At 56.7% G+C, this 26,586-nt stretch overlaps 10 protein-coding genes across 10 annotated transcripts; 2 read left to right on the top strand and 8 right to left on the bottom strand.

The window, feature by feature from the left end:
• Window positions 1-629: 629 nt before the first annotated feature.
• Window positions 630-1,909, bottom strand: BO66DRAFT_393444 (NAD(P)/FAD-dependent oxidoreductase). Its single transcript, XM_025647764.1, has one exon. The coding sequence runs from the start codon at window positions 1,826-1,828 to the stop codon at window positions 644-646; it is 1,185 nt and encodes a 394-aa protein (XP_025501826.1). The 5' UTR covers window positions 1,829-1,909; the 3' UTR covers window positions 630-643.
• Window positions 1,910-2,244: 335 nt separating this feature from the next.
• isn1 (IMP 5'-nucleotidase ISN1) lies at window positions 2,245-3,941 on the bottom strand. The gene is made up of 3 exons (XM_025647763.1): window positions 2,726-3,941; window positions 2,422-2,561; window positions 2,245-2,370 (listed from the first exon to the last, which is right to left on the bottom strand). Exons 1-3 carry the CDS (start codon window positions 3,738-3,740, stop codon window positions 2,278-2,280), a joined length of 1,248 nt encoding a protein of 415 aa, XP_025501825.1. The 5' UTR covers window positions 3,741-3,941; the 3' UTR covers window positions 2,245-2,277.
• Window positions 3,942-4,215: 274 nt separating this feature from the next.
• Window positions 4,216-8,097, bottom strand: BO66DRAFT_421874 (uncharacterized protein; the record flags this gene model as incomplete). The annotated part of the gene is made up of 7 exons (XM_025649999.1): window positions 4,216-4,678; window positions 4,756-4,870; window positions 4,938-5,208; window positions 5,260-6,276; window positions 6,324-7,046; window positions 7,155-8,019; window positions 8,079-8,097. The coding sequence occupies 7 exons, from the start codon at window positions 8,095-8,097 to the stop codon at window positions 4,467-4,469; spliced, it is 3,222 nt and encodes a 1,073-aa protein (XP_025501824.1). The 3' UTR covers window positions 4,216-4,466.
• A 2,157-nt stretch (window positions 8,098-10,254) lies between these two features.
• BO66DRAFT_137649 (Zn(II)2Cys6 transcription factor) lies at window positions 10,255-13,120 on the bottom strand. Its single transcript, XM_025642031.1, has 4 exons — window positions 11,772-13,120; window positions 11,540-11,706; window positions 10,920-11,481; window positions 10,255-10,862 (listed from the first exon to the last, which is right to left on the bottom strand). Exons 1-4 carry the CDS (start codon window positions 12,732-12,734, stop codon window positions 10,314-10,316), a joined length of 2,241 nt encoding a protein of 746 aa, XP_025501823.1. The 5' UTR covers window positions 12,735-13,120; the 3' UTR covers window positions 10,255-10,313.
• A 1,367-nt stretch (window positions 13,121-14,487) lies between these two features.
• Window positions 14,488-16,060, top strand: BO66DRAFT_327963 (putative MFS transporter; the record flags this gene model as incomplete). The annotated part of the gene is made up of 2 exons (XM_025643971.1): window positions 14,488-14,710; window positions 14,769-16,060. The coding sequence occupies 2 exons, from the start codon at window positions 14,488-14,490 to the stop codon at window positions 16,058-16,060; spliced, it is 1,515 nt and encodes a 504-aa protein (XP_025501822.1).
• Window positions 16,061-16,919: 859 nt separating this feature from the next.
• On the bottom strand, window positions 16,920-19,058 carry BO66DRAFT_393440 (MFS transporter). Its single transcript, XM_025647762.1, has 3 exons — window positions 18,532-19,058; window positions 18,092-18,457; window positions 16,920-18,042 (listed from the first exon to the last, which is right to left on the bottom strand). The coding sequence occupies exons 1-3, from the start codon at window positions 18,871-18,873 to the stop codon at window positions 17,053-17,055; spliced, it is 1,698 nt and encodes a 565-aa protein (XP_025501821.1). The 5' UTR covers window positions 18,874-19,058; the 3' UTR covers window positions 16,920-17,052.
• Window positions 19,059-19,815: 757 nt separating this feature from the next.
• BO66DRAFT_393439 (putative MFS quinate transporter) lies at window positions 19,816-22,157 on the top strand. The gene is made up of 4 exons (XM_025647761.1): window positions 19,816-20,391; window positions 20,450-20,639; window positions 20,689-20,817; window positions 20,873-22,157. The coding sequence occupies exons 1-4, from the start codon at window positions 20,117-20,119 to the stop codon at window positions 21,950-21,952; spliced, it is 1,674 nt and encodes a 557-aa protein (XP_025501820.1). The 5' UTR covers window positions 19,816-20,116; the 3' UTR covers window positions 21,953-22,157.
• A 395-nt stretch (window positions 22,158-22,552) lies between these two features.
• BO66DRAFT_328084 (thiolase) lies at window positions 22,553-24,125 on the bottom strand (the record flags this gene model as incomplete). Its single annotated transcript, XM_025643979.1, has 3 exons — window positions 22,553-22,753; window positions 22,847-23,800; window positions 24,015-24,125. The coding sequence occupies 3 exons, from the start codon at window positions 24,123-24,125 to the stop codon at window positions 22,553-22,555; spliced, it is 1,266 nt and encodes a 421-aa protein (XP_025501819.1).
• Window positions 24,126-24,357: 232 nt separating this feature from the next.
• BO66DRAFT_137598 (putative RNA binding protein) lies at window positions 24,358-26,194 on the bottom strand. The gene is made up of 3 exons (XM_025642030.1): window positions 26,075-26,194; window positions 25,389-26,010; window positions 24,358-25,334 (listed from the first exon to the last, which is right to left on the bottom strand). Exons 2-3 carry the CDS (start codon window positions 25,863-25,865, stop codon window positions 24,528-24,530), a joined length of 1,284 nt encoding a protein of 427 aa, XP_025501818.1. The 5' UTR covers window positions 25,866-26,010; window positions 26,075-26,194; the 3' UTR covers window positions 24,358-24,527.
• Window positions 25,780-26,470, bottom strand: BO66DRAFT_393437 (uncharacterized protein). The gene has a single exon (XM_025647760.1). The coding sequence runs from the start codon at window positions 26,334-26,336 to the stop codon at window positions 26,094-26,096; it is 243 nt and encodes an 80-aa protein (XP_025501817.1). The 5' UTR covers window positions 26,337-26,470; the 3' UTR covers window positions 25,780-26,093.
• Between the last annotated feature and the right edge of the window lie 116 nt (window positions 26,471-26,586).

Raw genomic sequence — 26,586 nt, 5'->3', positions numbered from 1 at the left:
ATAGACCTCTTCTCTCATTAAATACGCCAAAGCACCCACAGAGAGATATCTAGATAATAACCGGGGGAGACCCCCGGACCCCCCTCTCATACCAAACCAAGCAACACCCTTGGAAGTTAAAGAGAACATATACTAATCATTACCCTGTATAGATCATCATTGAAAGTAACGGGGGGAGACCCCCCGTACCCCCCCTCTTTAATTAAATCAAGCAATGCCTCCTCAGAAGAAACAGAGAAACAAGGTACCGGGGGAGACCCCTAGAGTTAGACCCCCCTCTTATATTAAACTAAGTAACAACCTTGAAAGGTAAATAGAATAAGCATTAAGCATTACCCATTATAAATAACGATTAATGTAACGGGGGGAGACCCCCCGTACCCCCCCTTCTTATTTAAATCAAGCATAATCCCCTAACGACGAGAGATATAAATACAAAATACCCGGGGAGACCCCCGAACCCCCCTCTTTAATAAAATAGCATTAACCTATTGGAAAATTAAGTAAATATAAGAAAGTAATGGGGGGAGACCCCCCGTACCCCCCCCTGCTCAGTTAACTCAAACATACACCCTTTAAAGGAAACTGAAGATATAAGTACCGGGGGAGACCCCCGGACCCCCCTCTGGCTATAAGATAACAATCAAGAAAAAACAAGGCCTCTAGCCTTAGCGATGAAGAAATCCCTCCCCTTGACCAACCTCACCAACCAAGCAAAGGGCACCCACCCAAACCACAACTCCCCGGTGCCCCCCGCCGCCCCAATGGGCACGACCATCATCGCCCTGCCCGGCGCAAAGCGTCTCCTCCTGCCAGTCCCACCAATTTCCACGACCAGATTATGCGCCACAATGGCCGCCTGCTCGCCGGCGCGCTGCGCCAACCGCCCCGGATGCGCGGTGAGATCGCCCGCGGCCCAGACCCCCTCCACCGCCGGCCCGTGCACGCGCAGCTCCTCGTCGACCACCACCCACCCCTTCTCATCCAGCACCTCCCGCGGCAGATAGGCGCTGTTCGGAAGCACCCCGGTCGTCGGGATATACACCTCCGTCTCGAGGGTCTCGCCGTTGTCAAGCGTCACGACCCCCTCCGTCGGGGAGTAGCTCTGGACCTTCCGTCCGGTCACAACGTGCACCCCCTTCGCTGCGAGCTGTGTCGCTGCTGTCCGGCCCGCGCCCTCTGTTAGTCCTGGGAGTATCCGCTCCGCAGCGGAGATCAGAGTTATAGAGGGCTTATGCGGGAGGTCAGCGAGCTCGCCCGCCGTCTCGAGCCCGATCGGCCCCGCGCCGCCGATGACGATCCGCTTCGCCTTCTGGATGGTCGATTGCGCGCTGCGGATCAACTCCCCTAGGGGGGCGGGGGTGGGGTTGGAAGGGGCAGGCGAAGGGGGCGGGGGCTTGAACGGGTACAGCGCCGCGGTCCCAGAATCGGCAGCAACAGAAGAAGGCGTGGTACTCCCCGTCGCGAGGACGAGGTAGTCATACCCAAGCTCCCTCGTCTTCGTCCCTGCGGTAGACGAAGACGCAGCCAGCGCAACGCTCACCCTCTTCGCCGCGAAGTCCACCGCCGTCGCGGCGCCCTCCACGAACTCGAACTCGCCCGCGGGATAGGCGGCGAACCCCGGCGCGATGGGGATGAGGTACTGCTCCGGCCGGAAGGCGGCGGGCTTGGCGAGGATGCGCGGGGCGGCGATCATCCAGAAGAAGTCGGGCGAGGGGTTGACGAGGATGACTTTGGTTTTCTTGGTGGTGGTGGCGTTGTTTTTGAGGAGGGCGTGCGCGATGGGCAGGCCGGCGACGGAGGCGCCGAGGATTAGCACGGTTGGCATTTTTTACTTCTTTTGGTGCCCTTGTGAGGGGAGGATGTAGAATGTAGATGATTTAAGGTACGGTGGAGTCGGATGTCGGTGGGTTTATTGTCTACCCGTTCCACCATCTTATAAGTTACTCTGTAACCTTGGCTGGGGTGGGTGCGAGGTGCCTGTGCGACTAACCAGGCGGAAAGCTTGCGCGCGCGTGTCGACCCACTTTGCTGCAGATCGCAGACCGACAATCCAGAGTCTACTAAGCAGCACTGACTTGCTTGCGAATACGTGGATCGAGATTAGTGATACAAGCAGGCCCGGCTTGGAAATCGCGCGCGGCAACCGGCGTTGATTATAAAGCATCGCTCCCTGACAAACGAACGCTGATAAATCACAACAAAGAATTAGGTCGTTAGACTTCTGCTGCGGGCAATACGAGCCCGACAAGCAACTACAAACACAATCGCCAGATCCTACGACAGCCCTTCCAGCTCATCCAGCTCGTCCAGGAGCTGCACCGTCTCCGCCGGACTCGCAATCCACGCCGTGGTCGACGCCAGCCTCGCCTGGCATTCTGTCAGCCTGCCTGTTCGACCAAAGACGCGACCCCCACTCACCTTGAAATCATTGGCGCCCGCCGACAGGAACTGGTCGCCCACGTGCAGCGTGCGCGCGGGCTCGATGCCGCCGAAGTACTTCTGGCACGCCCGCACACCCCAGGACTTGTCGCCGATGTCCACGAACACGTCGTTGCCGCCTGACAAGCTGTTAGTACTACCTTCGCGGCTGTTCATGGGTCACTCTAATTGAGCTTTGCTGGGAAGTTGAAAGAAAGGGGGGTCCGGGGGTTCTCCCCCGGGAAGCCTCTCCCTTGTGACTTAGGGCCCAGTGGTACTGGGCAGGTGAAAAAGGGGCGCTTACCGTTGAAAGCACAGAACGGCAGCCGGGAGCCGACGGGCGAGCGCTCGACGGTATTCTGCACAACGAGGACGGTCTCCTCGAGCTGCTCGCGGGTGATCTTGCTGCGGTCGAGCGGGTAGACGCCGACGGCGCGGTCCTTGCGGAGGACGGCGACGGGCAGGCTGAGGTTGGCGGCGCAGGCGCGGAGGGAGGACTCGGCGATGTCGAGCAGCTCGGTGATGTCGGCGTCCTGCCAGGCGCGCATGTCCTCGAGGACCCACTCGGAGCGGGGCACGTAGACGAGGCGGTGGGGGGAGTGGTGGTCGTAGCGGAAGAGGAAGTTGCTCTCGCCGCCCATGACGACGAGGCCGGCGCGCTGGGCGTCGGTCAGGCTGGGGGAGGCGTGCATGGCGTCCAGCAGGCCGCGCAGCCGCTCGTAGTACTTGGCGGCCTCGGTGTAGCCGGCGGCGGTGACGATGCCGACCTTGCGGCCGGCGCGGAGGAGGCGGGTGATGCGGGCGATGACGGGGTTGTCGTCGGTCAGGCAGGCGCCGTCGTCGTAGAGGGTGACGTCGCCGTCGAAGGTGACCAGGTCGACGCCGGTGGTGCGGGCCAGCCCGAACAGCTGCGCCGAGTTGAGGATCAGCCGCACGTCGTTGAACGAGGGCGCCACGAACCGCCGCCGGCTGATGAACCGCTGCCGGTCCTGGTAGTTGAAGGCGTCTTCCAGGAACAGCGGCGTGAAGAACGAGCCCACCGTCGGCACCAGCAGCTTGAGCTTGGACTTGCCGGGCGCCTCCTGGGCCTGGTGCGTGATGTGGTCGCGGATCAGCTTCTCCACGTCCCGGAAGATCTCCGCATAGCGTTGGTGGGTGTCGGCGGCGACGGCGATCAGGTTCTCGCTGTGCTCCTGGTAGACGGCGGTGGGCTGCGAGTGCAGGACGAAGGGTACTGCCAGAAGGCCTTTGATCCACTCGATCAATTGGTCCCGTCGGTGGGACTTGAGGGCATATTCAACGCGGTAGCGGGTGGTCATCGTGAGTTGGGTGGGAGGTGTTGACGGGCTGGGTTCCCCGCTTGAAGAGGAGTGCAGGTGCAGTCAATTGGTTATAGGAGATTTCGCTGGGAAGGTCGAAGTCTTCGAATATAAAGTTAGACAAAGAAAGATAAGGCACAGAGGGGAAATGGGGAAATATAGAAGCAAGGAGGCCGAGGAAGGTAGGACAAGGGACGACAGTTGACTAAGTATACAGAGAGGCCAGCAGGAAGAGGAAGAAGCCGAAGCCTCGCTCCTCGTCGGAGATCGCCGCCGCTAACCGTGATTGGGCCGGCGGTGAAGTCATCTGACCTTCACGGTTATCTGCAGGTCTGGGTCACATGACATGTCGCCCGTGACCCCAAGTCTGGCCCAGTCGATGCAAACAATGCAGTGCGAGTATCATACCGGTATCATACCAGGACTGCAGGACGGTACATGCATCTTGCCATGTAGGGACAACAACTTTCCAAGTAAATGTGTTGACTGCCTAAAGCTACCTCAACTCCTATCAGCCAAGCCAAGCAAGCAAGCAAGCAAGCAAGCAAGCCATCCAATGCGTCTAGTTTAGGTATACATCTAAATCCCCGCAGGAAACCAAAAAGCAAACCGGAAGTATCCCCCACCCCCAACACCACCACCAACACCAACATCAAAACATGGGCTCTATAGATGACGATCCCGCACTTTTCACCCCGCACCATAGCTCCTGCCCCGCAAACACAATCATGCAATATTCATTATTCGTTTCAAGTCGTGAAGCGACAGGGGCTTGACCAGATAGTCGTCGATCCCCGCCGCGAAGGCCTGCTGCTGCATCTCGCTCGACGCCACCCCGGTAACCGCCATGATGGCCGTGCGCGGGCGCGAGGTCTCCTCCTCGAATTCCCGCATCTTGCTGGAGGATTCGATACCGTCCATGACAGGCATGGAGATGTCTGGGGTTTCGCCGTCAGTAGCTATCCTGGTGGGGAGCCTGAGGAGCATGAGGAGCATGGAAAGAGCGCTGGCATACCCATAAGAATGTAATCAAAGTGTTTCGTCGACGCCTTGAACTTTTCCAACGCGATAAGGCCATCGGTGGCGGTCTCATAACTGCAGCCGATTTTGCGCATGAAGGTGGTCAAGACCTAGAACTGTTAGCGCATGGACCTAGAGGACAACCCAACAACAGTCTCGTGGAAACTCATGACGTACCTTGACATTGATATCATTGTCGTCGACGATTAACACGTGAAGGTCATTTTGTTTCGATTTCTGCGACATGTCCGGCGCGAAGTCGGACACATTCTCCCGCACCACTGGTGGCGACTCGGATCCCTTGGCCAGGGCGAAGGCATCCGACAGGCTGCGTCCGCGCTGAGCACCGGAGAATGGACCAATGATGTAATCCTGCTCCGCCGAAGGAGCCTGCGGGCGAGCTTCATTGATCCTTTGCAAGGCCTGGATGATCTTCCGCGGACCGATACTATTCGACTGTCAGCAAGGGACTGTCGCCGGATCACGGGCTGATACTTACGGCTGCGGGATGTAGATCACGTCGGCACCCTCGATCGTGAGGTCGGGCGGGATTGAAATACCCTGTTCCCCGATCACAATGACTGTGTTGAACTTCAGTTGAGTCCCGCCCTTCTCGTGCAGCGCCTTCAGCGCGGACTCCTCGATCACCCCAATGTCGCCGGATGCTTTGTCGATCGAGTCGGCAAATGACAGCATCCACCCAGGTTGACTCAACAGCACATTGCTCAACGCGCTCCGCAGAGCCAATTTGCGCTTTGCCTCTGGCCGCAGAAGCCCGTCCGGGGCTTGTCTCAAGTCTGCATAGGCGTTCAATCCGACCAACGAAACCCGCGTAATCGAGCTAGGAACAGGTTCAGACGGCGCGAAGGTCTCCGCCACAAAGTCCAGAGGCACATAGACGTCGACTTGCGTTCCAACGCCAACATTGCTTTTGACTTCTATCTCCCCTCCCAGGTACGTGACGACCTGATTCACCACGCTCAAGCCCAATCCCACCCCCTCGGTCAATATGTTCTCCTGTGCGAATGGCGTGAACAGCTGATGCTCAAGAAACTCAGGCGCAATTCCACATCCAGTGTCTTTCACAGAAAAGTGCGCGAAGACCTTCTTGGATCCCACATCTCTATGCACCTTCTTCGCCAAGGAGATCTCGATATATCCCGACCGAGTGAACTTGAAAGCATTGCCCAGGATGTTCATCACAATCCGGCGCCAGCCACCTGATAATGACTGAATGTTCCACGAGCCGAGATCCTCGATCTGAATAATGACCGACAGATCATCGGGGTTGTTGGTCTTTGCAGCTCCACTCGTCATAGATGTGCCGGTCTGCAGGTACCGGCCCGCAATCTTGGAAGCATTAATGAGAGAGCGATGGCCGACATACAAAGAGTCGGCCACGTCCTCTATGAGCGTGTCCAGGTCGAAATCGGTCATCAGATTGTCAAGTGCACTTCCATTGGCCCCGGCTTTCTTGTGCACAAGGGATAGGTTGTTGATCTTCGTGAAGTCAAGCCTGGGAAAAGTCAGTCGATTGGTGAGATATCATGTAGCTGAACTTACAGATGGTTCACGGTATCCAGCAATGTCAGACCGCACGTCTCAATCATGGTAACCATGTCCTGCTGAGCGGACTCAAGCCCAGTCGACTGCAGAAGCTCCGTGCTTGTCAGCATGCCGTGCAACGGCGACCGCAGTTCATGGCTCACTGAGGAGAGCAGATCCGATTTGGATTTCTCGGTCGCGGTCCAGTCAATCTGACAATACTTGCAAGTCACAGAGTCACCAAACACTTTCAGGAAGTGAAGATCGTCCTGGTCGAACAAGCGATCTTCGTCACAGGTCCATATCAGTGTCCCGGCGAGCCAGCGCGATTTGCTCCAGTTCCACAACGGCAGAAAGATGAAGGACCGGGCTTCGGGATACGTTTGTGCCAGCCGAGTCTCGACCGACTGACGCAAAGTAACGTCGCTCTCCTTCCGGGATTGGCTGTTGCGACGATTCAGCAGTGAGTTAGGCGGTGAAAGATTGATTGACTGTGGAGGGTTGAAGATCTCCCCGTAGGAGCAAGCGTTGAAAAGATCATGGAACAAGCCCTCGGTCAATGCTGGTCGAAGCGAGTTGGCAGTGCTCTCGCTCACCCGGTCGGATGTGGCGAGACCCAACGTCTCGCATGACCGCTCGGCCCATTGTCCATGAGAGGAGAGACTTGGCGAGCGACTGGACATCCCCAAGTCACTATCTCTGGAGAGCATGTCCCAGTCACCTACGCTAGCAGTCGAGCTACTGTGTCCACGTTAGGTAGATAGTTTACTGTGTGAGGACTTTACGCCTTACCTGCGGGAATTAGTCCGGGATGCATCTACGAAGATGACCCCATCCAACTCCATGCACTCTTGTAACAGAGCACTGGCACGAGTGAAAAGTTGTGAGGTTTTCTCCGAGGTGGCGGTATATTCTGGGACAATCACCAGTCTGTTCGTGTCATCCGACCTTTTCCTGGGATTTTGCGACTGTTCCCAGGGCGAGGCCGCCTTAGGGGTGCCTGAGGGTCGACGCTGAAAGAAGGACGAGTCCTGAGCATTTCCCGGCTGTCTACCCGAAGAAGGTGAGACTTCCCGGGTCGCCGTGGACGAGACCGACAGACGAGCAATGTCTGGCACATCCAGGGACCGAAGCGAAATCCTGTTCGATGCGATGCTCTTCCGCCGACTGCTCCAATCGGCGTTTTGTGTACTGGCCTGGCCTTGAGCAAAAGCTGTAAGCCCCGTAAGTAACCGGTCCGCCTGGAGTTGGCGACGCGCAGCCCGGACGTATTCCAGGTGGTGTGCTACCGAATTGGAAATTTCATGAAGACCCGCCAATTCGACCTCGCCAAAAGATGGCCGAGCCTGAGTATCTACAGCACCATATGTACCAATGACTTCCCCGGATGAGCTGCATACCGGAACCTCCGCATAGAACCTGGCACGGGGATGCTGTTGCAGGAAAGCGTGTGGTTTGACGTCGGTCTGCACGGAAATATCTCGGATAATGGTGCATGTGTCCTTGGGTGGATGGTGGGAATGAGATATCACCTCCTCGTCGGAGCGTAGACCTAATGTCATGAGTCCTAGAGCAGATGCCTCGTTGTCTCCGAGAACAGACGACCCTGCTTCCGCGATGACGTGCGTCTGCCCGTTCTCGAATGACGCCACAAACGCACATTTGCAGTTCAGTTGCAAGACACCGAGCCGAGAAAGAGCGGTCAGGGTTGGGTCTGGAGGGGGACGAGGTTTCGATGAGCTGTCTGGCTTGTCGGCTGGCGACGACGCCGACAGCGGCTGCGGCAGGCCATCCGTGCGGTCTATAGCCTGGAAGCTGAATACCCTGCCCAAGAGTCCAACTTGTTAGTCGATTGTCCAGTGCAGTGGGATGGCAAAGGCAAAAGGCCGGTTGGGGCCGTCAGATAGCGGCAAGAAGAGATCCTACTTGGTCTGATCTGGAGCCATCGAGGGCAGAGCTAGCACGTCGCTATTCGCAATAGCTGAAAGCCAGAGTCCTTATGGCATCGCAAGTGATGATACGAGCTCATCCGACGACCGCGGTGGGAAGGAAGATGATGAGGAAGAATGACAGGCACAGCGAAGAGGTTAGGCTATATCGTGTGAGTGCGTGCAAAGGGCCGAGATTGCCGCGCAGCTTTGAAGGTCAAATAAAGTTGAGAAATTGGCCACCGTCGGAGCTGAACAGGAAAGCCCCCCCAGCCCAGCAGCCAAGTGGGCTTAGAAGTGGAGTCGGTGCGGAAATGGGTCTAGGCCGTCCAGCGTATCCGCTCATAGGGTCGCAGCTTGGGTAAGGGGATCATCGACGGCCCCAAATCACTCGGTGCGTTGGCTTTCTACCTAGTGAATTCCCGGGAACGACCGTTGGTGATCCACGGTTCGACCATGACGACTCTGAGCGCATGATCCGGCCGAAAAGCTTCCTGTGGGGGAAGAAATTCGGCTCCGAAGTATTCCCTGCGAGGCGCAGAATAAGGATATCTGTCAATCGGAGAAGCCTAGCGAGATGCTTGGGAGGAATTCTTTCCCGAGAAAGCGGGCTCGGGGAGTGGAGGGACCGGCGATGGGGCTTCGTGGAGATTGCGCGAGAGGGGAGGTTGTAGTGGGAATGTGGGATCGGTGGAAAGTGGATAACTGAATAGATAGATGGAAGGAAGGACGGATGTAACTGTGCTCACGAGCAAAACGATAAGAGGGGAAAAAAAAAAAGAAACTTAGCGAGAACTCCACAGTTGACTTCAATCAATAGAGTTGTGCACGATGTGGCCGGAAAAGGCAAAGAGGAAAGGAAGGGAGAGAAAGAGAAGAAGAGAAAATAGACTAGGCGATCGTCGGGGGAACGAAGAACGAAGAACGAAGTAACAACAAAGTCGCCCGCAGCTCGCGGCTTCAATCCCGATTCCCGCCCGTGCCGGCCTAGTGGCCTGGTGGCCTGGTGTGGTTGCCTTCATTCATTCTCAATTTCAGCAGCTTCTTTCACTTCTAAGTTCGGTTCTTGAGGTTCTTGCCTCATCTCTCCGCTTTCAACACCCCGTGTGCCTGAGGCAACAGATTATTGATTATCTACTCATGATTAGTTATGTTATTAGTTAATATTCATGGTGATGATTCACGATTTGAAATCTTAGAAATCCCTCATAATGGTAAATCCTCGCAGGCACTGCGAATTGCACTCTCAACGTATCTCCAAGGTCCCAGGTCCCAGATGGTAATTATCCCCACCCCACCAAACTACTAGAAACTACTAGTTAGTGGGAAAAAGTACTTTTACCCATCGGGGCTAGACCAACACCTAACTATAGATTGAACTATAGAGATGGAAAGTACGGAGTACTCCGTATCTAGAAGGTCTTTAGACAGTAGAAACAGGCGTGGAAAAGTGAGCTATCATCGTGCTTCTGAGACAGCTGCATGATCCGCTGTCTGCATGTCCGAAGAGCACCTTTCTAGCCTCACATGTGGGAAAGAATAAAAAGTTGGCAGGCCAGTGATCCATCCCACATATCGATCGGTAGTATCCGATTCCTAGACCAGGGATGAACTGTCCTATCGGCACGGAAGGAAACCTGAAACCCACAATACCTAACACCGCCCGGTTCACCCCGTACCCGCGATTGATGTATCATCGCCGGGTACCAGCGCTAGGCTGATCTACCGGCTCAAATCAAGGAAATGGCTCGAATGCATTGCCATGCATCGAGCGCGCTGTACGTCTGTATCGAATCTTGGCTATTGAGGTCCAGGGGTGGTAGTCCACGCTGTTGTCGCGTATTCCATTCGTCCAGATCTTCAACCGCTCGCCGGCCAAATGAGCTATTCCAAATCCTGGGTACCGAAGGATCAACTAGTCCTGTCTCTTTTGTCTTTCGCCGATATGTACTGTACCCGTAGCAAAGGGGAGCGGCAAAGGTAGGCCCCAATGCCAGCGTCGCCCAAGCAGCGCAGTGTGCCAGGCCTTGCATGTCACAGCCGCAAAAGGACAGTGTTCGATCATGCGCCAGGCACTCTTTCAAAACGCCATCGGGTCTATATCTGCATTGATGGAGAAGAAAGCCTCCAGATCCATCGTGGAGAAATCAAAGTCCCAGCCCATGTCGGATTGGGTGAAATCGAGAAGATCATCTCCACTGCCGACGCTACCGCTGGGGATGCGTATGCCATCCTGTAACAGATTCCCTTGTAGATTAGACAGCATGGGGAGGTTCCCTGCTACCGCCGGATCCCCGGGTGTAGCCATTGGCATGAGGCTCTGCCCTTGGTTGGAGGCGGAAGTCGGATGGTGCTGTGGGTTTACAGGGGGCGTGTGCTCATAATCATATATCTGGCTTTTGGTCGTCTCCGGTGCTACCCACTCGTACGAGGGGTGGATTTTCCTTAGGACAGTCTGAATGGCGGTGATAGAACTCTTGATCGGATCCCCAGGCCGCATCTGCGACATGCCTTGCACGGCAGCATGTATCCAAGGCAAATGTGTGGCCGCAAGATTCTCACCGTGCATGAGGTCGTACATGAGCGCAAAAGATGAGTTGCCTAGGAAATAGCCATGATACCGCAGTTCCTATAAAAAGTCATCAGCTTTGTGATGCTCTAATAGAACGTTCAAAAAACAACATACTCTGACCAGTTCATTGCATGCCGATGCTTCGCATAAATGATGAATGGTCCTGCATGCAGCGCTGAGGGCTTGGTTGCAGGCTTCGTTGAGCCATGAGGGAATTTCAGTCGCTCGTTTCGTCGCCGCAACGCATGATGACCGTTTCATATCCTGTTGCCACCGTCCACGAAATATCAGAAATGGCCGAAAGGTGAGAAGAATTGTGTGATAATATACTGTAGCAATCAGCAACTCCGTCAGAATCCTGGTTTCACGTATCTTACGAGTGGTCGCAATGATCTGTCGCACCCCCAAGCTCCCTGGCTGGGCACATTTATCCAGCCCAAAGCCCAGCGCTTGTCTCATCAAGCAGTCGAATCCGCGGAGCTCGTCGATGATCGATCTAGCAATCTTCCACATTTGCAGCAAGGACTCATGGCGGCGGCCGTACATCTCAGACGCTGATCGGGCAACAATCTTGCCAAGGCTGATGAGGACCTGGAGGAAAGAATCCTCAGGAGGAGCGATACTGGCATCCTTCAATGACAGTGAGCTTGGTCGTCCCAGATGGAAGCACGTCCAGCTTTGCATTAAATCAGCGGCGAGCAAGACACAGTACATGACAGAGGCTGGTCTCTTACATCTCGTAGAAGCAGAGGGACCAGAACGTCGCACGTCGTTCTTCGGTGCTATCGGCGGCGTCTTCGCCCGTGCTTGGGGCTTCCTTGTGCAACCCAGCTGAGATAGCCTTTCGTGTAGCGGTGCCCACGAGCAGGAATGTTGAGTTGGGCCGGCCCTGTTCGCTTTGGTAGTGAGCGTGCTAGCAAGAGAAGTCAGTGTCGTCGTCTCGCAACAGTCTAGAAGACCACTTATCATGATGATCGCCAGTTGAATGGTCTGTAAGTTCACGACATCCTCAAGTGAATGCATGGCTAGCTTGACGCGGTCGTATAGCGTATCACCCCAACTGTGATGCTGAGTGGCTAATGCTCCAATCGCCATGGCCACAAGCAGAATTGACTGGGTAACCTTATCGGGGCGAGCATCCGGCCCTTGGCCATACATCTGAGCCAGCTGGTAATAGAATTCTTCCTTGGGCCACATGGGGGCCAGATTGTGCAGGGTAGCCAAGTACCGTTCGAGAAAGCATTTGGCTAGCTCATAGGGCAAGAACAACAGCTGAGAATCCAAGCCCGCCAGGGTCTTGTTTGCATCATGGGAATCTGTGGGTGTGCCGAAGAAGATCCGGCGAAAGCTGAACATGTCCAAGCCGGCCCCGGCTTCTTCGACCTCACCCTGGGGCCGATCCACCTCGGCCGACTGACTGTTTGCCACCAAGCCTCTGTAGACCTCGTGCATGAGGGCAAAGTGCGAGGTGGAGCCATAGTACAGTTGGACCTTGCATGAGGGCGATGTCATGTGGGTGGCTGAGACGCTGTTGTTGACGTTCAAACTGACCGATGGGTTCCGCCGACGTGCTTGTACTTGTGCTTGTGCTTGTGCTTGTGCTTGTGCTTGTGCTTGTGCTTGTGCGTGGTGGTGTGACGGACCGGGAGACCACGGCTGCCGCGCAGCACTGCCTTCGTCGGGCCGGGTAGTGGTAGTGGCAGTGGTGGCCCCATCAGACCCAGGCCTGTCAGGATCGAGCCTCCCTTGATACTGGTATCTCTTCCTCCGCTGGCGGATGACATCGCGGTAGATGCACGGGGTCCCCCGCAATTGGCAGGTTTTGCAGGGGTTGACTCCGTTGCATTTGATCTTCCGCTTCCTGCACTCCTGACACGCCTTGGCGATCCGCCAACCCGTTGATTGAGCCGGGGACTCGGCGTCAGCCATTTACACTGGGCAAGTTGGCTGGTTGAGTCGTTGTGTCTTGTTAAAATGGAAGGTTCATCGTGATGCGTCATTCATTGGGAGGCAGTTGAGAGGATCGGATTTAGATCACGTGAATTGATCCGTTATTCCGGGCCAGATCCGTCCTAGCCTGAAAGACGGACTCGACCAAGAGGTTTCTTCTACAGCTTGACTACAACCACTTCCATCGATGTGTGTGAGATAAAATTCAGTTCCGTTTATTTACATCTTCGAGCTGCAATGGCAATGATGTATACCACTTTTGCAAAGCCCTCGACTAAAGCTGAGATACCGTGGGTTGGGCACGGAAAAAATATATGTTCAGGTCTGCAGCCAGGTTATGAAGGCTGAAGCTTGTTGCTGGTGCTACAACAAGTGATCCAAATGCATGGCTCCTAGGCTATCACTTCCCAACACTCTTTCTGGCGTTGGCGTTGGCGCTGGTGCTGGTCAAAGTCGCCTAGACCTGTCAAGCTATATTGCTAATCTCTGTTTTCAAACCTGAGACTGGTCAAGAGTATAGCAAAAGTTTAGCGAGAGAAGGAAAATCTTGAAGCATGGCATTTCCTGGAAACCAGACATCCGGATCAAAACGGAAATCTCGACGATCTGGACCGTGCTAGCTTGACTTTCTCAAGCTGGAGGGCATCTGTCCAACGCCACGGCGGAGCGACTGGATGGCATCGCGGAGAGTTTCTTGGCAACGCCACTGGGCTCAAAGGACCTCTCCCCTCTCCCTTTGTCCGGGGGCAAGATCACAAAGCGCTTGAGCCATTGTCAGTGGCGAGAATCTCGGATATTCCGACTAGAGTTGAGTTGGTATCGTTGTCGTTGGCCTCTATATCCTCCGCTGGTTGGGATGTGTCACGCTGCCAAGATCCAAATCCAACCACCAACTCTCCGGGTGTGTCTGTCATCGATTCCTCTTTGACTCGTTCAATACGACGTTTCAGGCCCAAATCGACGTACACCGGCAATTGCACACCTTGGTCTCCTCCGTGAGAATACCGTCTGCCTCGGCTAATTCACCCAAGAAGACTGCAGAGACTTTCCGATCATGTATCAAACCTTTTGCCAAGGGAGATTTCCCACGGACAAGGGACTCCTGTCAGGTCTTGGCCAGTCCGGGGTTGCGGGGTTGGGCCAAACGCGGGGAAAGCTGCCACCTGCTTCCTTAACCCTCGTCTCTCGTCGTCTTCCTCTTCGGCTAACTGTCTGTACTGGATTGATGCGAACTCTGATCTTCTCCCCGGATCATTGATTGGTTCTCAAGGGGTGGCTCCAATCTCTCCAGCCGTGATGATCGGGGGGGAAGTCACACGGTTGGGAGTCCCCTAGACACGTGGAACGGCCATTCACTGGATGGAACAGGAAGAGACTCTTTGGGCCCTCGTAAAAAGATGCTTGGCAAAAACGCCATGATAAGAACCGCGCAGACTAGCCGATGCCCGTCATAACCATGACGCGGACATCCCGACTATAATCCTATCGTGTCAAGGTGCGAATTGCAAAGTCTGGACCGCTTGTTATTATTGCCGTTTGAAATTGCCGTTAACGAGCAGTGAGAAGGCGAAGGAAAGCTATAAAGTGGTCGATTTGGGACAGTTGGTTGTTGGTTGCTAAGGTGGTGCAGGATCTCTCCTCCGCACTTTCTTTCCTCCCGCCTCCCTTTCCATCTTCCCCATCTTCCCCATCTTCCTCGAGCACCGTGACTTGAACGATGCAAAAAGATTCAATGGCTTCTGAGAAAGGCATCACCCACCACCAGGAAGACGTCTTCACTCAAGATGCCTCCAAAGCCGCTGGTCAAGGCCTCGCAGCCACTGATCAGTATGGACGAGCGTTGATCGAATTCGATCCAGCAGCAGAACGCCGCCTGCGCCGCAAGATTGACCTGTTCATCCTCCCCACTGTTTCGCTCATCTACCTCTTCTGTTTCATCGATCGAGCCAACATTGGTAAGCATTGCTCCATAGAGGATACAATGCGCGTGCCTCTGACCACCCTCTACCATAGGAAATGCCAAACTGGCCGGTCTCGAGAAAGACCTAGGCTTCACAGGCTACGACTACAACATCGTCCTCTCAGTCTTCTACATCTCCTACATCCTCTTCGAAATCCCCTCCAACATCGCTTGCAAGTTGATCGGCCCGGGCTGGTTCCTCCCCGCGGTGACCGTCGCCTTTGGCATCTGTTCGCTGGGCACGGCGTTCGTCCAGAACAAGCAAAGCGCCGCCGGGGTGCGCTTCCTTCTTGGAATCTTCGAAGCAGGCATGCTGCCTGGCATCGCCTACTACCTCTCGCGCTGGTACCGTCGCAAGGAGCTGGCCTTCTACTTATCGCTGTACATCGTGATGGCCCCGCTGGCGGGGGCGTTTGGTGGGCTGCTGGCCTCGGCGATCCTCAAGATCGACCACTTCGGCAGCCTGCACACGTGGCGCATGATCTTCGCCATCGAAGGGATCATCACGATCGGGCTGGGGCTCCTCGCATTCGTGACGCTGACGGACCGGCCCGAGACGGCGCGGTGGCTCACGCAGGAGCAAAAAGACCTCGCCACCGCGCGGATCAAGTCCGAGCGCGTCGCGACGACCGAGGTGCTCGACAAGATGGACAAGGCCAAGATGATGCGGGGGATCTTCAGCCCGGCGACCCTCACCACGGCGTTCATCTTCCTGCTCAACAACGTCACGGTTCAGGGCCTGGCCTTCTTCGCGCCGACGATCGTGCGCACCATCTACCCGACCAGCAGCGTCGTCTCGCAGCAGCTGCACACGGTGCCGCCCTACATCGTGGGCGCCTTCTTCACGGTGCTCTTCCCCTTCCTGAGCTGGCGCTTCGACCGGCGCCTGCCGTTCTTCGTCCTCGCCCCGCCGCTCACCATCACGGGCTACATCATGTTCCTGGCCAGCACCAACCCGCAGGTCCGCTACGGCGCGACCTTCCTCATCGCCGCGGGGGCCTTCAGCTTCGGCGCCCTCTGCAACGCCCACGTCTCGAACAACGTGGTCTCCGACACCGCGCGCTCCGCCGCCATCGGCACCAACGTCATGTTCGGCAACGTCGGCGGCCTCGTCTCCACCTGGTCCTTCCTCCCCTCCGACGCCCCGGACTACCACATCGGGAACGGCCTCAACCTGGCCACCGCCTCCATGACCCTGATCCTGGGCGCGCTGATGTGGATGTGGATGCGCTGGGACAACCACCGCCGCGAGAAGATCGATATCGATCGCGCCTTGGCCGACCTCTCGCAGGAGCAGATCCAGGATCTGGACTGGCGCAACCCCGCCTTCAAGTGGAAGATGTAAATGTGTTCCCTGGGAGTGTTGTTTGGAGCTAGAGAGACTGACTGGGCGGGTCACGGGTGTTTCGGTTGGGTGTGACGGGTGTTCTGGAGCGCAAGCGTTTGTGAAGTTTCTGTATGTATGTTAGGTAACTGTTTGATCACATGTCCTCCGGACTGAGTACTATTCTACATGTTATACATCCAATATAAATATGCTAATTCGATGTATACATTTCAAAACCGTTGACTGGTTCCAGACTATCAGAGCGGCATCCCGGCAGGCATTGCACTACCTACAGTAACCTCACGAGCCAACGAATTGACTGGACCAGCGCCTCCAATTCGTTATAGCAAGTCATCCATTCTATCGAGTCGGTGCGCAATTCCTCTCTCGCGACGTCCCTCATTCTATCAATTCTATCGACGGAGTAGACATTCTGCAGTCCCGAACGGTTCTGCTTTCGTGATTATCAAGCCCAATCATGACGGGGCGGATCCTCAGAAATGCACGTCAGCACAAACGTCACCTCACAAAAGATCCATCGAAGAGAGTATAGCAGAAACGTAGGGTATTGTGGAAATGCGTCGGAAGGCCACGATCCGGCAAATTGAGACTGACACTCGTTATGGCGTGAGGTTGCTGTAGTGAACGTTGATACGTGATGCAGGTTGATCAATAATCCCGCTATTGTTATATGGGCGGCGTACAGTTAGCTTGCCGGTGCGATGTTTTGTCATCCATAATGTATCGTATATTGGTCTATATAGAAAAAGAACTCTAGACCCCATTTTGAAAACATGCATATCTTACAGGCTGTATATACTCCCCAGAGAATTGCACAGTATTCATGCTCGACCACTACCCATCTATGCATCTACTGCTTCTATTATCTTTTCCTTCGGGCAAGACGCTAACTCAGATTTATATGTCCTTCCTCGCGTACCGACTGTGCTTCTTTCGCAACGTCTCTCCGTACTAAACACAAACGCGTCAGTATCACGCCCAAGAGGCTATCAATCACCCGGGCGGAGGGAGAGGGGAAAGCTTACCTTCATTAAGACATACGGAATCGGGATAAAGACAATCGACAAGAACGCCAGGGTGGAGCTGGCCCACCCCACGCCCAGATTCTTGTACATGGCCGACGCAAACAGGGGGAACCCCGCGCCGAACGCCGACCGGAACAGGTCGTTCCCCGCCAGGACCGACGCCGCGTACGCCGGATACGCATCAGGCAGATAGTTCAACACGGGGTTGAAGAGCAGAAAGGCGCCGAGGCCGAAGAACCCCGAGCCGACGATGGGCATGATCCAGTGGATGTCGGGGCGGGCGCTCCAGCCGAACCAGAACAGGCAGATGGGAATGCAGCAGCCGCCGACGATGGCGGGCGGGAGGCGGGCCTCCGGGGCGATGTTGCCGTTCTCGTCGAAGCGGGGTTCCAGGTATTTGTGCATCCACCAGTAGTACGGGGGCAGCACGAGGAGGACGCCCACGAGGATGCCGATGAAGGCGAGGCCTTCCTGGCCCAGGTTGAAGCCGTAGATCTCTTCGAAGACGATGGAGAAGGACTCGAACCAGACGTACAGCAGGCCGTAGATGAGCGCGATGTAGAGGTTGAGGAGGAAGACCATGGGCTCGAGGAAGTTGAGGGTGAGCGGGCGAACGAGCGTGATCATGATCAATTCGCGGCCCATCAGCCCCTCGCTCTCGATCTCGGGCTCGCATTTCAGGTTCTCGCGGCCCGTGAGTTTGCGGAGGCGACGGGCTCGGCGGTACAGGATGTTGGCCGACGAGGTCTCGGGCAGGAGGAAGACGAGCATCACCAGCGAGAAGCCCGACAGCCACATGAGCTCCCAGATGGTCCAGGTCCAGCCTTTGGCTTGCGCGGCGAATCCTCCAACCAAGGGTCCGATGACGGGGCCGCACACGGCGCTGATTCCCCAGATACCGATCGCGTAGGCGCGTTTCGCGGGGCGGAACATGTCGGAGATGGTTGCGCCACCCTGCTCAGAGTTAGTACTGATTCTTTCTTTGAGATGGATAGAAACGCACGGTGGCTAGGGCGGGAGAGCCGAAAAACCCCGTCAAGAATCGAAACGCCAGCAACGTCCCCAAGTTTTTGGCGAGCGCGGTGGGCACCTGGAGGCACACGAAGATGATGAGGGTGGCGATATAGACAGGATTGCGTCCGATCTGGGGCACTTCGCTCATGGGCGACCAGATCAACGGACCGAGTCCGTACCCCGCGACGAAGAGCGTCAACCCCAGCGTGGCAGCGACTTGGCTGATCTGGAATTCTTTGGTGACTGTCACAATTCCCGGAGTAAAGATGGAGCTCCCGATGTAGACGCTGAAGGTCAGGAGGCAGATTTCGAAGGTAACGAACACCTTCTTCCACAGGGGCCAGTTCTGGGGATTCTGGGCCAATATTAGGTTGGTCTGTGTGCAACATGCGTGTGGATGCGTGTGCATGTGAACGGATGCGCACATACCTCTTGATCATTCTCGTCCCACCAGTCGATGACATTGACGTCTTTGCCTTTCTCGGGGTTGATTCGTACGCCCGTCAAGCCCTGGAAATTGTGGCCTCTGTGTTCCCATGCCGTCGAGGGAATTCGAGACAGGTGTTCACGGGGAGAGTGGTAATCTTCGTCGGGGACATTGATGGCCGAGTCGACTCGACCTTCGTGAGCCATCTGGCCCGATTTCTCTAAGCTGATATATCGCTTCCATAGTTGCGGATCTCTTTCTTCAGAGTATCGAAAGCAGCGATTTCTGGTGAGAAGGCGGATGGCATGGCCAAAAACCGAGTCTTGGATGAGAGTAGCGGCCATTGCGCAGGTCGGTCGGTTGGTCGATCAGGAAAATGCAGAGACCCTGAAGATCGCTCCACCCAGACCCTTTGGCCGGATCCTTTTATACTATCCATGATTTTCAAGTTTCATGACGACGATGATGATGATGATTATGATGATGATGAGAGTCGGTGGGTGGGACTTGGAATGGAATGCGAGTCATGGGTGGTGATGCGGATGATGTAATGGAAGGATGATGCACCGGTGATGGAAGTGATGGAACATGTTTGTCTGGTTTGTTTGAATTGCTGTTTGTTTGGTTTGAATCATCGCTCAGTCGAAGTCACTTATTGATTTGGTCCATCTGGATGTCCTCTGCACAATTCACTGCATCTTGTCTTACACTCCCAGTTTTCAAACATACTACAGAGTAGGTGATGAGCACAACCCCCCACTTCCCCACTGGCCTGTCCCGGTGGGAACATGTTTGTTCTATCGGTCAGAATTCATTACCCGCACCCTTCTTTGTCGAGGGACCACTCAACTAACCCCAAACAGAGCAATGCGTTGCTGATCGCTACTCCGTACCACGAGGTGACATCAAAGACTACTGCGTCGGTGGAATTTTGGTGAGCTGTCCGCATTAACGCAGTCCATCTCGCGAGACCCGCCCCCAGTCCCACGGTTTCCCCACAATTTCCCCGGTCATGGCGGGTCTTCCCCGGGTTTGTGCCGTCCCATACACCCTCATTTGCTCGGAGTTCGTGCGCGGAAGTTGACCGAACCTCCCTTAGACAAGCCAACGCATGCCATTTCCCCGCCTGTCGAAGGATGCAACCCTCTCCATCCGGGGAAAAGACCTCGCAGCGGCCCCACGGTCCCTTTGCTAGAACGTGGGGGAGTCTGTGTCCGCCAGTCAAGCAGGGCGTTCCAGTGAATTCCAATTGATAAGCTCCTCGTAAAAACTCGGACGGCCGACAGGGGACATGCCGGATTACACGCTCGGCAACCTGCGTTTCCTCCTCTAGCCCATGCATTCACAAGACAAGTTGGTCAGACGATCACGATGATTGGTGCCTCTCATTCACAAACTTCTCGCTCATTCCGATGCACCCCACACTACCGTGGTTGGTGTGGTACACGCTCATCGCTCTCTCGGGGTGCATCCGCTTTTTGACCCTATATAAACGCAACAAGACGCACTCCCATGTTTCCACTTCCACTTCCATCATACCTTTCTGTTCAAACAGTACTCTCGCTGATTGCGCCTGTGTGCCCTACGATGGCTGGCTCCAAGAAACCGGTCAATATCTTCCGTCTGAGGAACCTCGGCGACCCAAAGGAGATCTTCAATTGGAAGCTATGGTTCGCCGTTCTCTCCTTTGGCCTGATGGGCGCTGCTCGCGGGGTGGACGAGGGGTTGATCTCGGGCGCTTTCAACTCCGCCGACTTCAAACGCACCATCCATTACAGCTCATATAGCGCGGTCGAACAGACCAACATCAAGGCGAATGTCTCCGCTATGGTGCAGATTGGGTCGGTCGGTGGTGCTCTTTTGTAAGTCTTCTGGCCCGACCAACGCATTGGTTCATCGCTCATATGCTCTGCTGTTCAGCGCTTTCCTCGTTTGTGACCGCATTGGACGTATTTGGGCTACTCGTCAACTGTGTGTCTTATGGATCATCGGCATTGCCATCTTTATGGGAGCCAATGGCAACCTGGGTGCGATCTATGCCGGTCGCTTTGTGGCCGGGTTGGGCGTAGGGCAAACGGTCGTGGTTGGACCCGTTTACCTGGCTGAGATTGTGAGTGATGGCCAGAACATGGATTGCAAACCCGACTAACCCGTTGGAGGCGCCTGCATCTATCCGAGGCTTGTGTACCTGTGTCTTTACCGGATTCGTCTATCTCGGCATTGTGCTCGCCTACTTCACCAACTACGGCTGCCAAGTGAACCTGGGAGACAACACCCACAAACGATGGGTATGCCACCACTGCACCCGCTTTCTATGACTGCGATGAAACTGATTGGTCGTAGGAAATCCCCACCAGTTTACACATCATCTTCGCCGGTCTGATCATCATCCTCTCGTTCCTCCAATACGAATCCCCCCGATTCCTGATCAAGAAAGGCAAACCCGAGCAAGCCCTGCGTAACCTCTCGCGCATCCGCAACCTCCCACAAGACCACGAGTATGTCGTGCGAGAGATCACCGCCATCCAACAAGCCCACCAGGCCGAGCTGGAAGCCACCATGGGCGCCGGCTGGCTTGGCATCCTCAAAGAGGCCTTCCTCATCCCGAGCAACCTATACCGCCTCTACCTAGCCGCTATGGCCCAGCTTCTGTCGCAGTGGTCCGGCGCGGGCTCGATCACACTGTACGCGCCGGATCTCTTCAAACTCCTCGGGATCACCGGCTCCAACGAATCGCTTCTCGTGACCGCCGTCTTTGGCATCGTCAAGCTCGTGGCCGCCATCATCTGCGCACTCTTCCTCGTGGACGTAATCGGTCGCAAACGCGCCCTGCTGCTCGGCATCACCCTCCAGGGCATCGCCATGGTCTACATCGCGGCGTTCCTGACCGACGTGCCCCAAATGGGCATCGACGACGCCTTCGTCCTCCCGGACTCGAAAAAGGGGATCAGCCGCGGCGCGATCGCCATGATTTACATCTCGGGCGTCGGCTGGGCCCTGGGCTGGAACTCGATGCAGTACCTGCTGACGGCGGAGCTGTTCCCGCTGCGCATCCGCGCCCTCGCCACCTCGGCCGCCATGACCCTACACTTTGTGAATCAGTACGGCAACTCGCGCGCCGTGCCCAACATGCTGCTCGGCACCCCTGCCGGCGGCATCACCCCCAAAGGCACCTTCTGGTTTTTCGCTGCTGTCACCGTGCTCGGCGGGCTGTGGGTGTGGTTCAGCGTCCCCGAGACGGCGGGCCGCAGTCTGGAGAGCATGGATCGCCTGTTTGAGTTGCCGTGGTACAAGATCGGCCGGTATGGGAACCGCGACGCCGAGCAGCGCGATCTGGTCGTCAGTGAGAAGCAGGAGCACGCGGACGAGCATTTCGGGACCGCGACGCACGAGGAGCGGGCGGATGTGACGGCTAAGGTGTGATTCAGTCGGTCTTGGTCTTAGGAATGGATCTTGTGGTGAGGTGGTGTGGTTTTTGAACTGATACAGAATTCTTTACTATCTTGTCACTTGCGGGATTATTTGCATTGGAGTCTCGAGTGGCTGGCCTTTAGCCTCTGGTTCTTACCACCGGCTCCCATAGGAAATAGGTCGGTAGGTCATCTACGTAGGCATGTCTCAGTCTAAGGTCCATAGTTACTGCCTCTACAAGACGAAATGCAGCACATATACCTGTACATGAGAATCAATCCTTAAGCAGAGCTCCACGGCTACATCTCCCATGCCTCATGCCCCATGCCCCATCCCCCATGCCCCATCCCCCATGCCCCATCCCCCCTTCCACAATTCGTCTACAACCCCATCACTGACGGCAAGCGAACTACATCCACCACATTTCCACGTGAAGCTAGCATTTATCCCGAGTTTCGTCTCTTTTCAACAGGAGTGTACACGAAGCGAAGCTGGTTCGTCGTAGGGCTCAACGCCCATGTACGTCAACACCCCAGCCGCGACACTTATTGTGAATCGAGTCTTGCTGTCAGACCATACCATTGCATCTTGTACAGTACACAGCTACAGTACCTACTCCACGCGCTCAACGCGCTGCACCACCATCGCCGTCGCCGCACCGCCCCCATTGCAAATCGCGGCGACGCCGTACTCGCCCGGCTGCAGCTGGTGCAGCAGGGTGACCAGGATGCGCGACCCGGAGCTGCCCAGCGCGTGGCCGAGCGAGATGGCGCCGCCGAGGGGGTTGACGCGGGCGTTCTCGAGGCCGAGGATCTACGTAGATTGCGTTAGCAAAGTCCGGTTCCTTGAAAATCTCACCACGATAGCGCCTCCCGCGCCAGGTAGCGAGCGTAAACGTGAACGTACCTTCTCATTCGCCTTGATAACGGCGGCGAACGCCTCATTGAACTCCCACACCGCCACCTGCTCCTTGGAGATGCCCGCGCGCCGCAGCGCAATGGGCACGGCCTTGGCCGGCGCGACCGGGAAATCCACGGGATCGACCGCGGCATCCGCGGCGGCGACCACGCGCGCCAGCACGGGGTTGCGGCCATCGCCGGCATACTCCCTGGCCAGGTCCCTGGAGCCGAGGACCAGCGCGGACGCGCCGTCGTTCATGGTACTGGCGTTGCCGGCGGTGACGGTGCCCGAGCCGTCGCGCAGGAAGGCCGGCTTCAGCGCGCGCAGCTTGTCCGCCCTCAGGTTCTCGAAGCCCTCGTCCGTGTCGACGACCGTCTCCTTGCCTCTCTTGTCCCGGACCGTGACGGGGACGACCTCCGCCGCGAACCGGCCGGACTGCCACGCGGCCTGCGCGCGCTCGTAGCTGCGGATCGCATAGTCGTCCTGCGCCTCGCGGCTGACCCCGTGCTTCTTGGCCGTCGTCTCCGCGCAGATCCCCATGTGGATCTGGTTGTACACGTCCCACAGCCCGTCCTTGATCAGCCCGTCCTCCAGTTTGATTTCGCCGAAGGGCGGCAGCTGCGCGCTCCGCGGCAGGTAGTACGGCACCCGCGACATGTTCTCCATCCCGCCGGCGATCTGCGCGCGGGACAGCCCCAGCTGGATGTTCTGGGCGGCCAGTGCCACGGCTTTCAGGCCCGAGGCGCACACCTTGTTGATCGTTGTGCAGTCGAGGGACGGCGGGAGGTCGGCGAAGATGGCTGCTTGGCGCGCGGGCGACTGCCCCATGTTGGCGGACAGGACGTTGCCCATGTAGAGGTCGGTGAATTCGGGGATGGGGACCCCCGATTTGTGGATGGCGGCGCGGATGGCGGTTGCACCGAGGTGGGGGGCGGAGACGGTGGCGAAGGGGCCGTTGAACTGGTTCAGCCTCGGTTAGTGGTGCAAGAATGGAAAAAAAGGGGGGGATTGGGGGGTTCCCCCCCCATGTGCTTGAGCTTAGATGGAGTGGGGTGGGGTAGTGCTGGTAAAGAGGGGGGTATGGGGGTCTCCCCATGATCGTCAAGGGTGGCTGGTGACTGAGGATTGTACAAGTGGGCAGATAAGATGCAGAGATGTAGGAATAAGAGCTCACCTTTGCAGTGGGCGTGCGAGCTGCACTCAGAATATAGGCTTCTTCGATCTGAGAGGGCCGGGTGGTGTGGAAAGCGCGCTGGAACTGAGGCCGTGCGGGGAGGGCCCGCATCGCACGAGTGGTGCGCTGCATGATGACAGGGCGGATGGATTACAAGCGAGAGAGAAAAGATAGATTTGTGACAAGAGTATTATGATTGATGTAGGAGAGTGATTAGAGTGAGTGTAAGTGTAAGTCCAAGTCCAGAGTAAGGAGGGGATGAGGGTAACTCCTCCGGTATATCCAGATATTAAATGAATGAAGTCCGCCTCCGCCCGCCTGTAGCCGCTGAGCCGCTGCCGAGGTAACCCCATCACGTGCGGGGTCACATGCGGGGTCGGCCTTTCCTCCGAATTCCTCCCAAAACTTCAAACATAGGAAAACCACAACACAGATGACTGAACGAAAGACCGAAAGACATATGAAAACGTCCCACAAAGCACCAACACCTGCAAAGCCAACACGCAAAGCCAACTACCGCCATCGTCCCAACCTCGACCCTCCACTCCGATCGTCCTCGTCCGCAATCCGCTCATCGCTCGGAAACATCGGCCAACAATCCGTCATCGAAGCGCGCGTGCGCGGTCGGGCCCGTCGCTGCACCATGCGCGGACTCCTCACAGCCTCGTCGCTCCGACGCGCGAACGAACTCTCCAATAACCGGGATCCTCGCTCCCTCAGATCCCGCCTCCCCTCCTGAATAATGCGCGGTCGTGCCTGCTGCAGCGTGTGCGATCGGGACGTCGATGGCGTGGGTCGAGCCCGTGAGTCCAGACGCGTGGGATAAGGCGAGGCCGTGCGAGGACGGGCCGGATCTCTGGGTGCCATGCGCCCACGGCTGGCGTGGGTGTCCAAGGAGCGACTGCGGCGGTTCATCGGGCGGATGGGGATTCTGCTGGGTGGAGGGCGCGTCATGGTCGGGCGCGTGGGGCTGTCCTCGCCGGAACTGGCTGTCGTCGTGTCCTCCATCGGGCTGTTCTCGCTCGAGCTGGGCGGGAGCTGCTCCAGATTCTCGGCGAAGTGGACATGGCGTGTCGGGGTCATGCTTCGACTGCTCTGGGGCGGAGAAGCAGTCCGGAGTCGCGGCATCCCTGGCGTGGAGCGCGTCTTGCGGACGGGCTCCCGCTCCGCCACGGGGGAGCGCGGGCGCGGGGGCCGGGTCCGTCGCGGGGGGATGGGTGGAACGGGTGAAATCACCCGGGCGGCTTGAGACCGGGGTTGGCGGATCTCCAACTCCACTGTCGGTCGGGCGGGTTGAGAGCGAGAACGAGGCCGGAATACCTGTTTGATTGCACGCGTCAGACGATTCTTCTGCGAAGAGCTCGGGCGATGTACCACTTCTGGATCCATCGTGATTGGAGATGTGGGTCGTCTGGGTTGAGTGACGAAGATCTGCTTGAACGCTCGTGTCAGCCGTCTCCGTTTGGGAGGGATCGAGGGAAGTCCCACTGGTGACGGTGTGGCGGGTCGAGGCCGCCCTCGAAATATGCGTTCCTCGCGCAGAGCTCGCGCCCCTGGACGTGGGGCGGCAAAGTGAATCGCCGGTGGTGATCGCGAGGGCGTCGATCTGTACGAAGTCTTGGGTCGCATGGGCGACACCAGCTGGGGCTCAGGGCGACGGGGAGGGTCGACCACGACGGGCGTGCGTTGCCAGGGCCGGCCGCGCGGCCGCCGGGGTGGCAGCGGCCGCCTCAGTTCATCGTCCGACGAGTCCGGCTGCCGTCGGAGAAAGGGAAACCGGAATTTGAAGCTTCCACTACGTCTGCGGGTGAGTGGCCTCGGCATACCGTGCGGGTCGTCTAGGCCCCTCATCTTCGTGTTTACTGGCACCTCGCGGCAGTCTCGTTCGATACTCGTCCGCGTTTCTTTGCGGCAGAGTCTGATCCAGCCTCGGGGACAGCGCTTCACCTTGCGCTCGATGCGCCTAATCCCCCCCGGAAGGACTTCGATGGTTTCTCTGATATGGCACATGATTAGCAGAGACTCTCTCAGACCTGCCGTGTACTGGGGTGGGTAATTACTCTATGACAGGTAGGTGATTCAATTGTGATGCTGATTGTTTCTAGCCGAAGGGCCGCAGGGCGGCCAGATATACTTGCCGGGGGCAGACTCGCAGATGAAACCTGCCCTCACAGACAAAGAACGCGCACCGGCATCGTAGAGCAGTGGGGACAATAGGCGTGGCCTCCGATCTCTTTGTGTAGACAGCGGCGTTGTCGCGACAAGGACAACGAGGGTGAGCGTGAAAGCAAGCAACTCTTGTTGTTCAGTCCCGGGCGACATGTGGTAGGAGTCATGGGTTCACCGCGCCTGATAGAGAAAGGAGGAGCAGAACATACGAGGCATAGGTTGGTTCAGGTGGTTAGGGAATCAAAAGACAAAAGAGATAAAGAGTGGGTTCCCGTCCATGAACAAGGGGAAGAGTCAAAGACATTATATCTCCTGGCCCATCATCCAGCGCACATGGGACGGGAGATCACCGGATTCGAGCCCCGGGCTCTTTTTGTCTCCCTCTCCAGCCTTCGTGTGGCTG

Source organism: Aspergillus aculeatinus, assembly GCF_003184765.1.
Source record: "Aspergillus aculeatinus CBS 121060 unplaced genomic scaffold BO66scaffold_38, whole genome shotgun sequence".
Lineage (NCBI taxonomy): Eukaryota > Fungi > Ascomycota > Eurotiomycetes > Eurotiales > Aspergillaceae > Aspergillus > Aspergillus aculeatinus.
This window is presented reverse-complemented; position numbering and strand designations above follow the sequence as displayed.

What these genes read in the sequence shown, in the direction of transcription:
- BO66DRAFT_393437 (XM_025647760.1), bottom strand. Translation starts at nt 26,336, where the DNA reads ATGTCGCCCGGGACTGAACAACAAGAGTTGCTTGCTTTCACGCTCACC.
- BO66DRAFT_393439 (XM_025647761.1), top strand. Translation starts at nt 20,117, where the DNA reads ATGGCTGGCTCCAAGAAACCGGTCAATATCTTCCGTCTGAGGAACCTC. An exon ending in TCGGTCGGTGGTGCTCTTTT is followed by an intron (nt 20,392 to 20,449) that starts GTAAGTCTTCTG and finishes TCTGCTGTTCAG; the next exon opens with CGCTTTCCTCGTTTGTGACC. An exon ending in ACAACACCCACAAACGATGG is followed by an intron (nt 20,818 to 20,872) that starts GTATGCCACCAC and finishes GATTGGTCGTAG; the next exon opens with GAAATCCCCACCAGTTTACA.
- BO66DRAFT_137649 (XM_025642031.1), bottom strand. Translation starts at nt 12,734, where the DNA reads ATGGCTGACGCCGAGTCCCCGGCTCAATCAACGGGTTGGCGGATCGCC. An exon ending in TTCAACTGGCGATCATCATG is followed by an intron (nt 11,707 to 11,771) that starts ATAAGTGGTCTT and finishes CACGCTCACTAC; the next exon opens with CAAAGCGAACAGGGCCGGCC. An exon ending in TCCCTCTGCTTCTACGAGAT is followed by an intron (nt 11,482 to 11,539) that starts GTAAGAGACCAG and finishes TTTAATGCAAAG; the next exon opens with CTGGACGTGCTTCCATCTGG.
- BO66DRAFT_137598 (XM_025642030.1), bottom strand. Translation starts at nt 25,865, where the DNA reads ATGAGGGGCCTAGACGACCCGCACGGTATGCCGAGGCCACTCACCCGC. An exon ending in TCACGATGGATCCAGAAGTG is followed by an intron (nt 25,335 to 25,388) that starts GTACATCGCCCG and finishes GCAATCAAACAG; the next exon opens with GTATTCCGGCCTCGTTCTCG.
- isn1 (XM_025647763.1), bottom strand. Translation starts at nt 3,740, where the DNA reads ATGACCACCCGCTACCGCGTTGAATATGCCCTCAAGTCCCACCGACGG. An exon ending in GCCGTTCTGTGCTTTCAACG is followed by an intron (nt 2,562 to 2,725) that starts GTAAGCGCCCCT and finishes ACAGCTTGTCAG; the next exon opens with GCGGCAACGACGTGTTCGTG. An exon ending in CGGGCGCCAATGATTTCAAG is followed by an intron (nt 2,371 to 2,421) that starts GTGAGTGGGGGT and finishes ACAGAATGCCAG; the next exon opens with GCGAGGCTGGCGTCGACCAC.
- BO66DRAFT_393444 (XM_025647764.1), bottom strand. Translation starts at nt 1,828, where the DNA reads ATGCCAACCGTGCTAATCCTCGGCGCCTCCGTCGCCGGCCTGCCCATC.
- BO66DRAFT_393440 (XM_025647762.1), bottom strand. Translation starts at nt 18,873, where the DNA reads ATGGCCGCTACTCTCATCCAAGACTCGGTTTTTGGCCATGCCATCCGC. An exon ending in GGGACGAGAATGATCAAGAG is followed by an intron (nt 18,458 to 18,531) that starts GTATGTGCGCAT and finishes ATATTGGCCCAG; the next exon opens with AATCCCCAGAACTGGCCCCT. An exon ending in GCTCTCCCGCCCTAGCCACC is followed by an intron (nt 18,043 to 18,091) that starts GTGCGTTTCTAT and finishes AACTCTGAGCAG; the next exon opens with GGTGGCGCAACCATCTCCGA.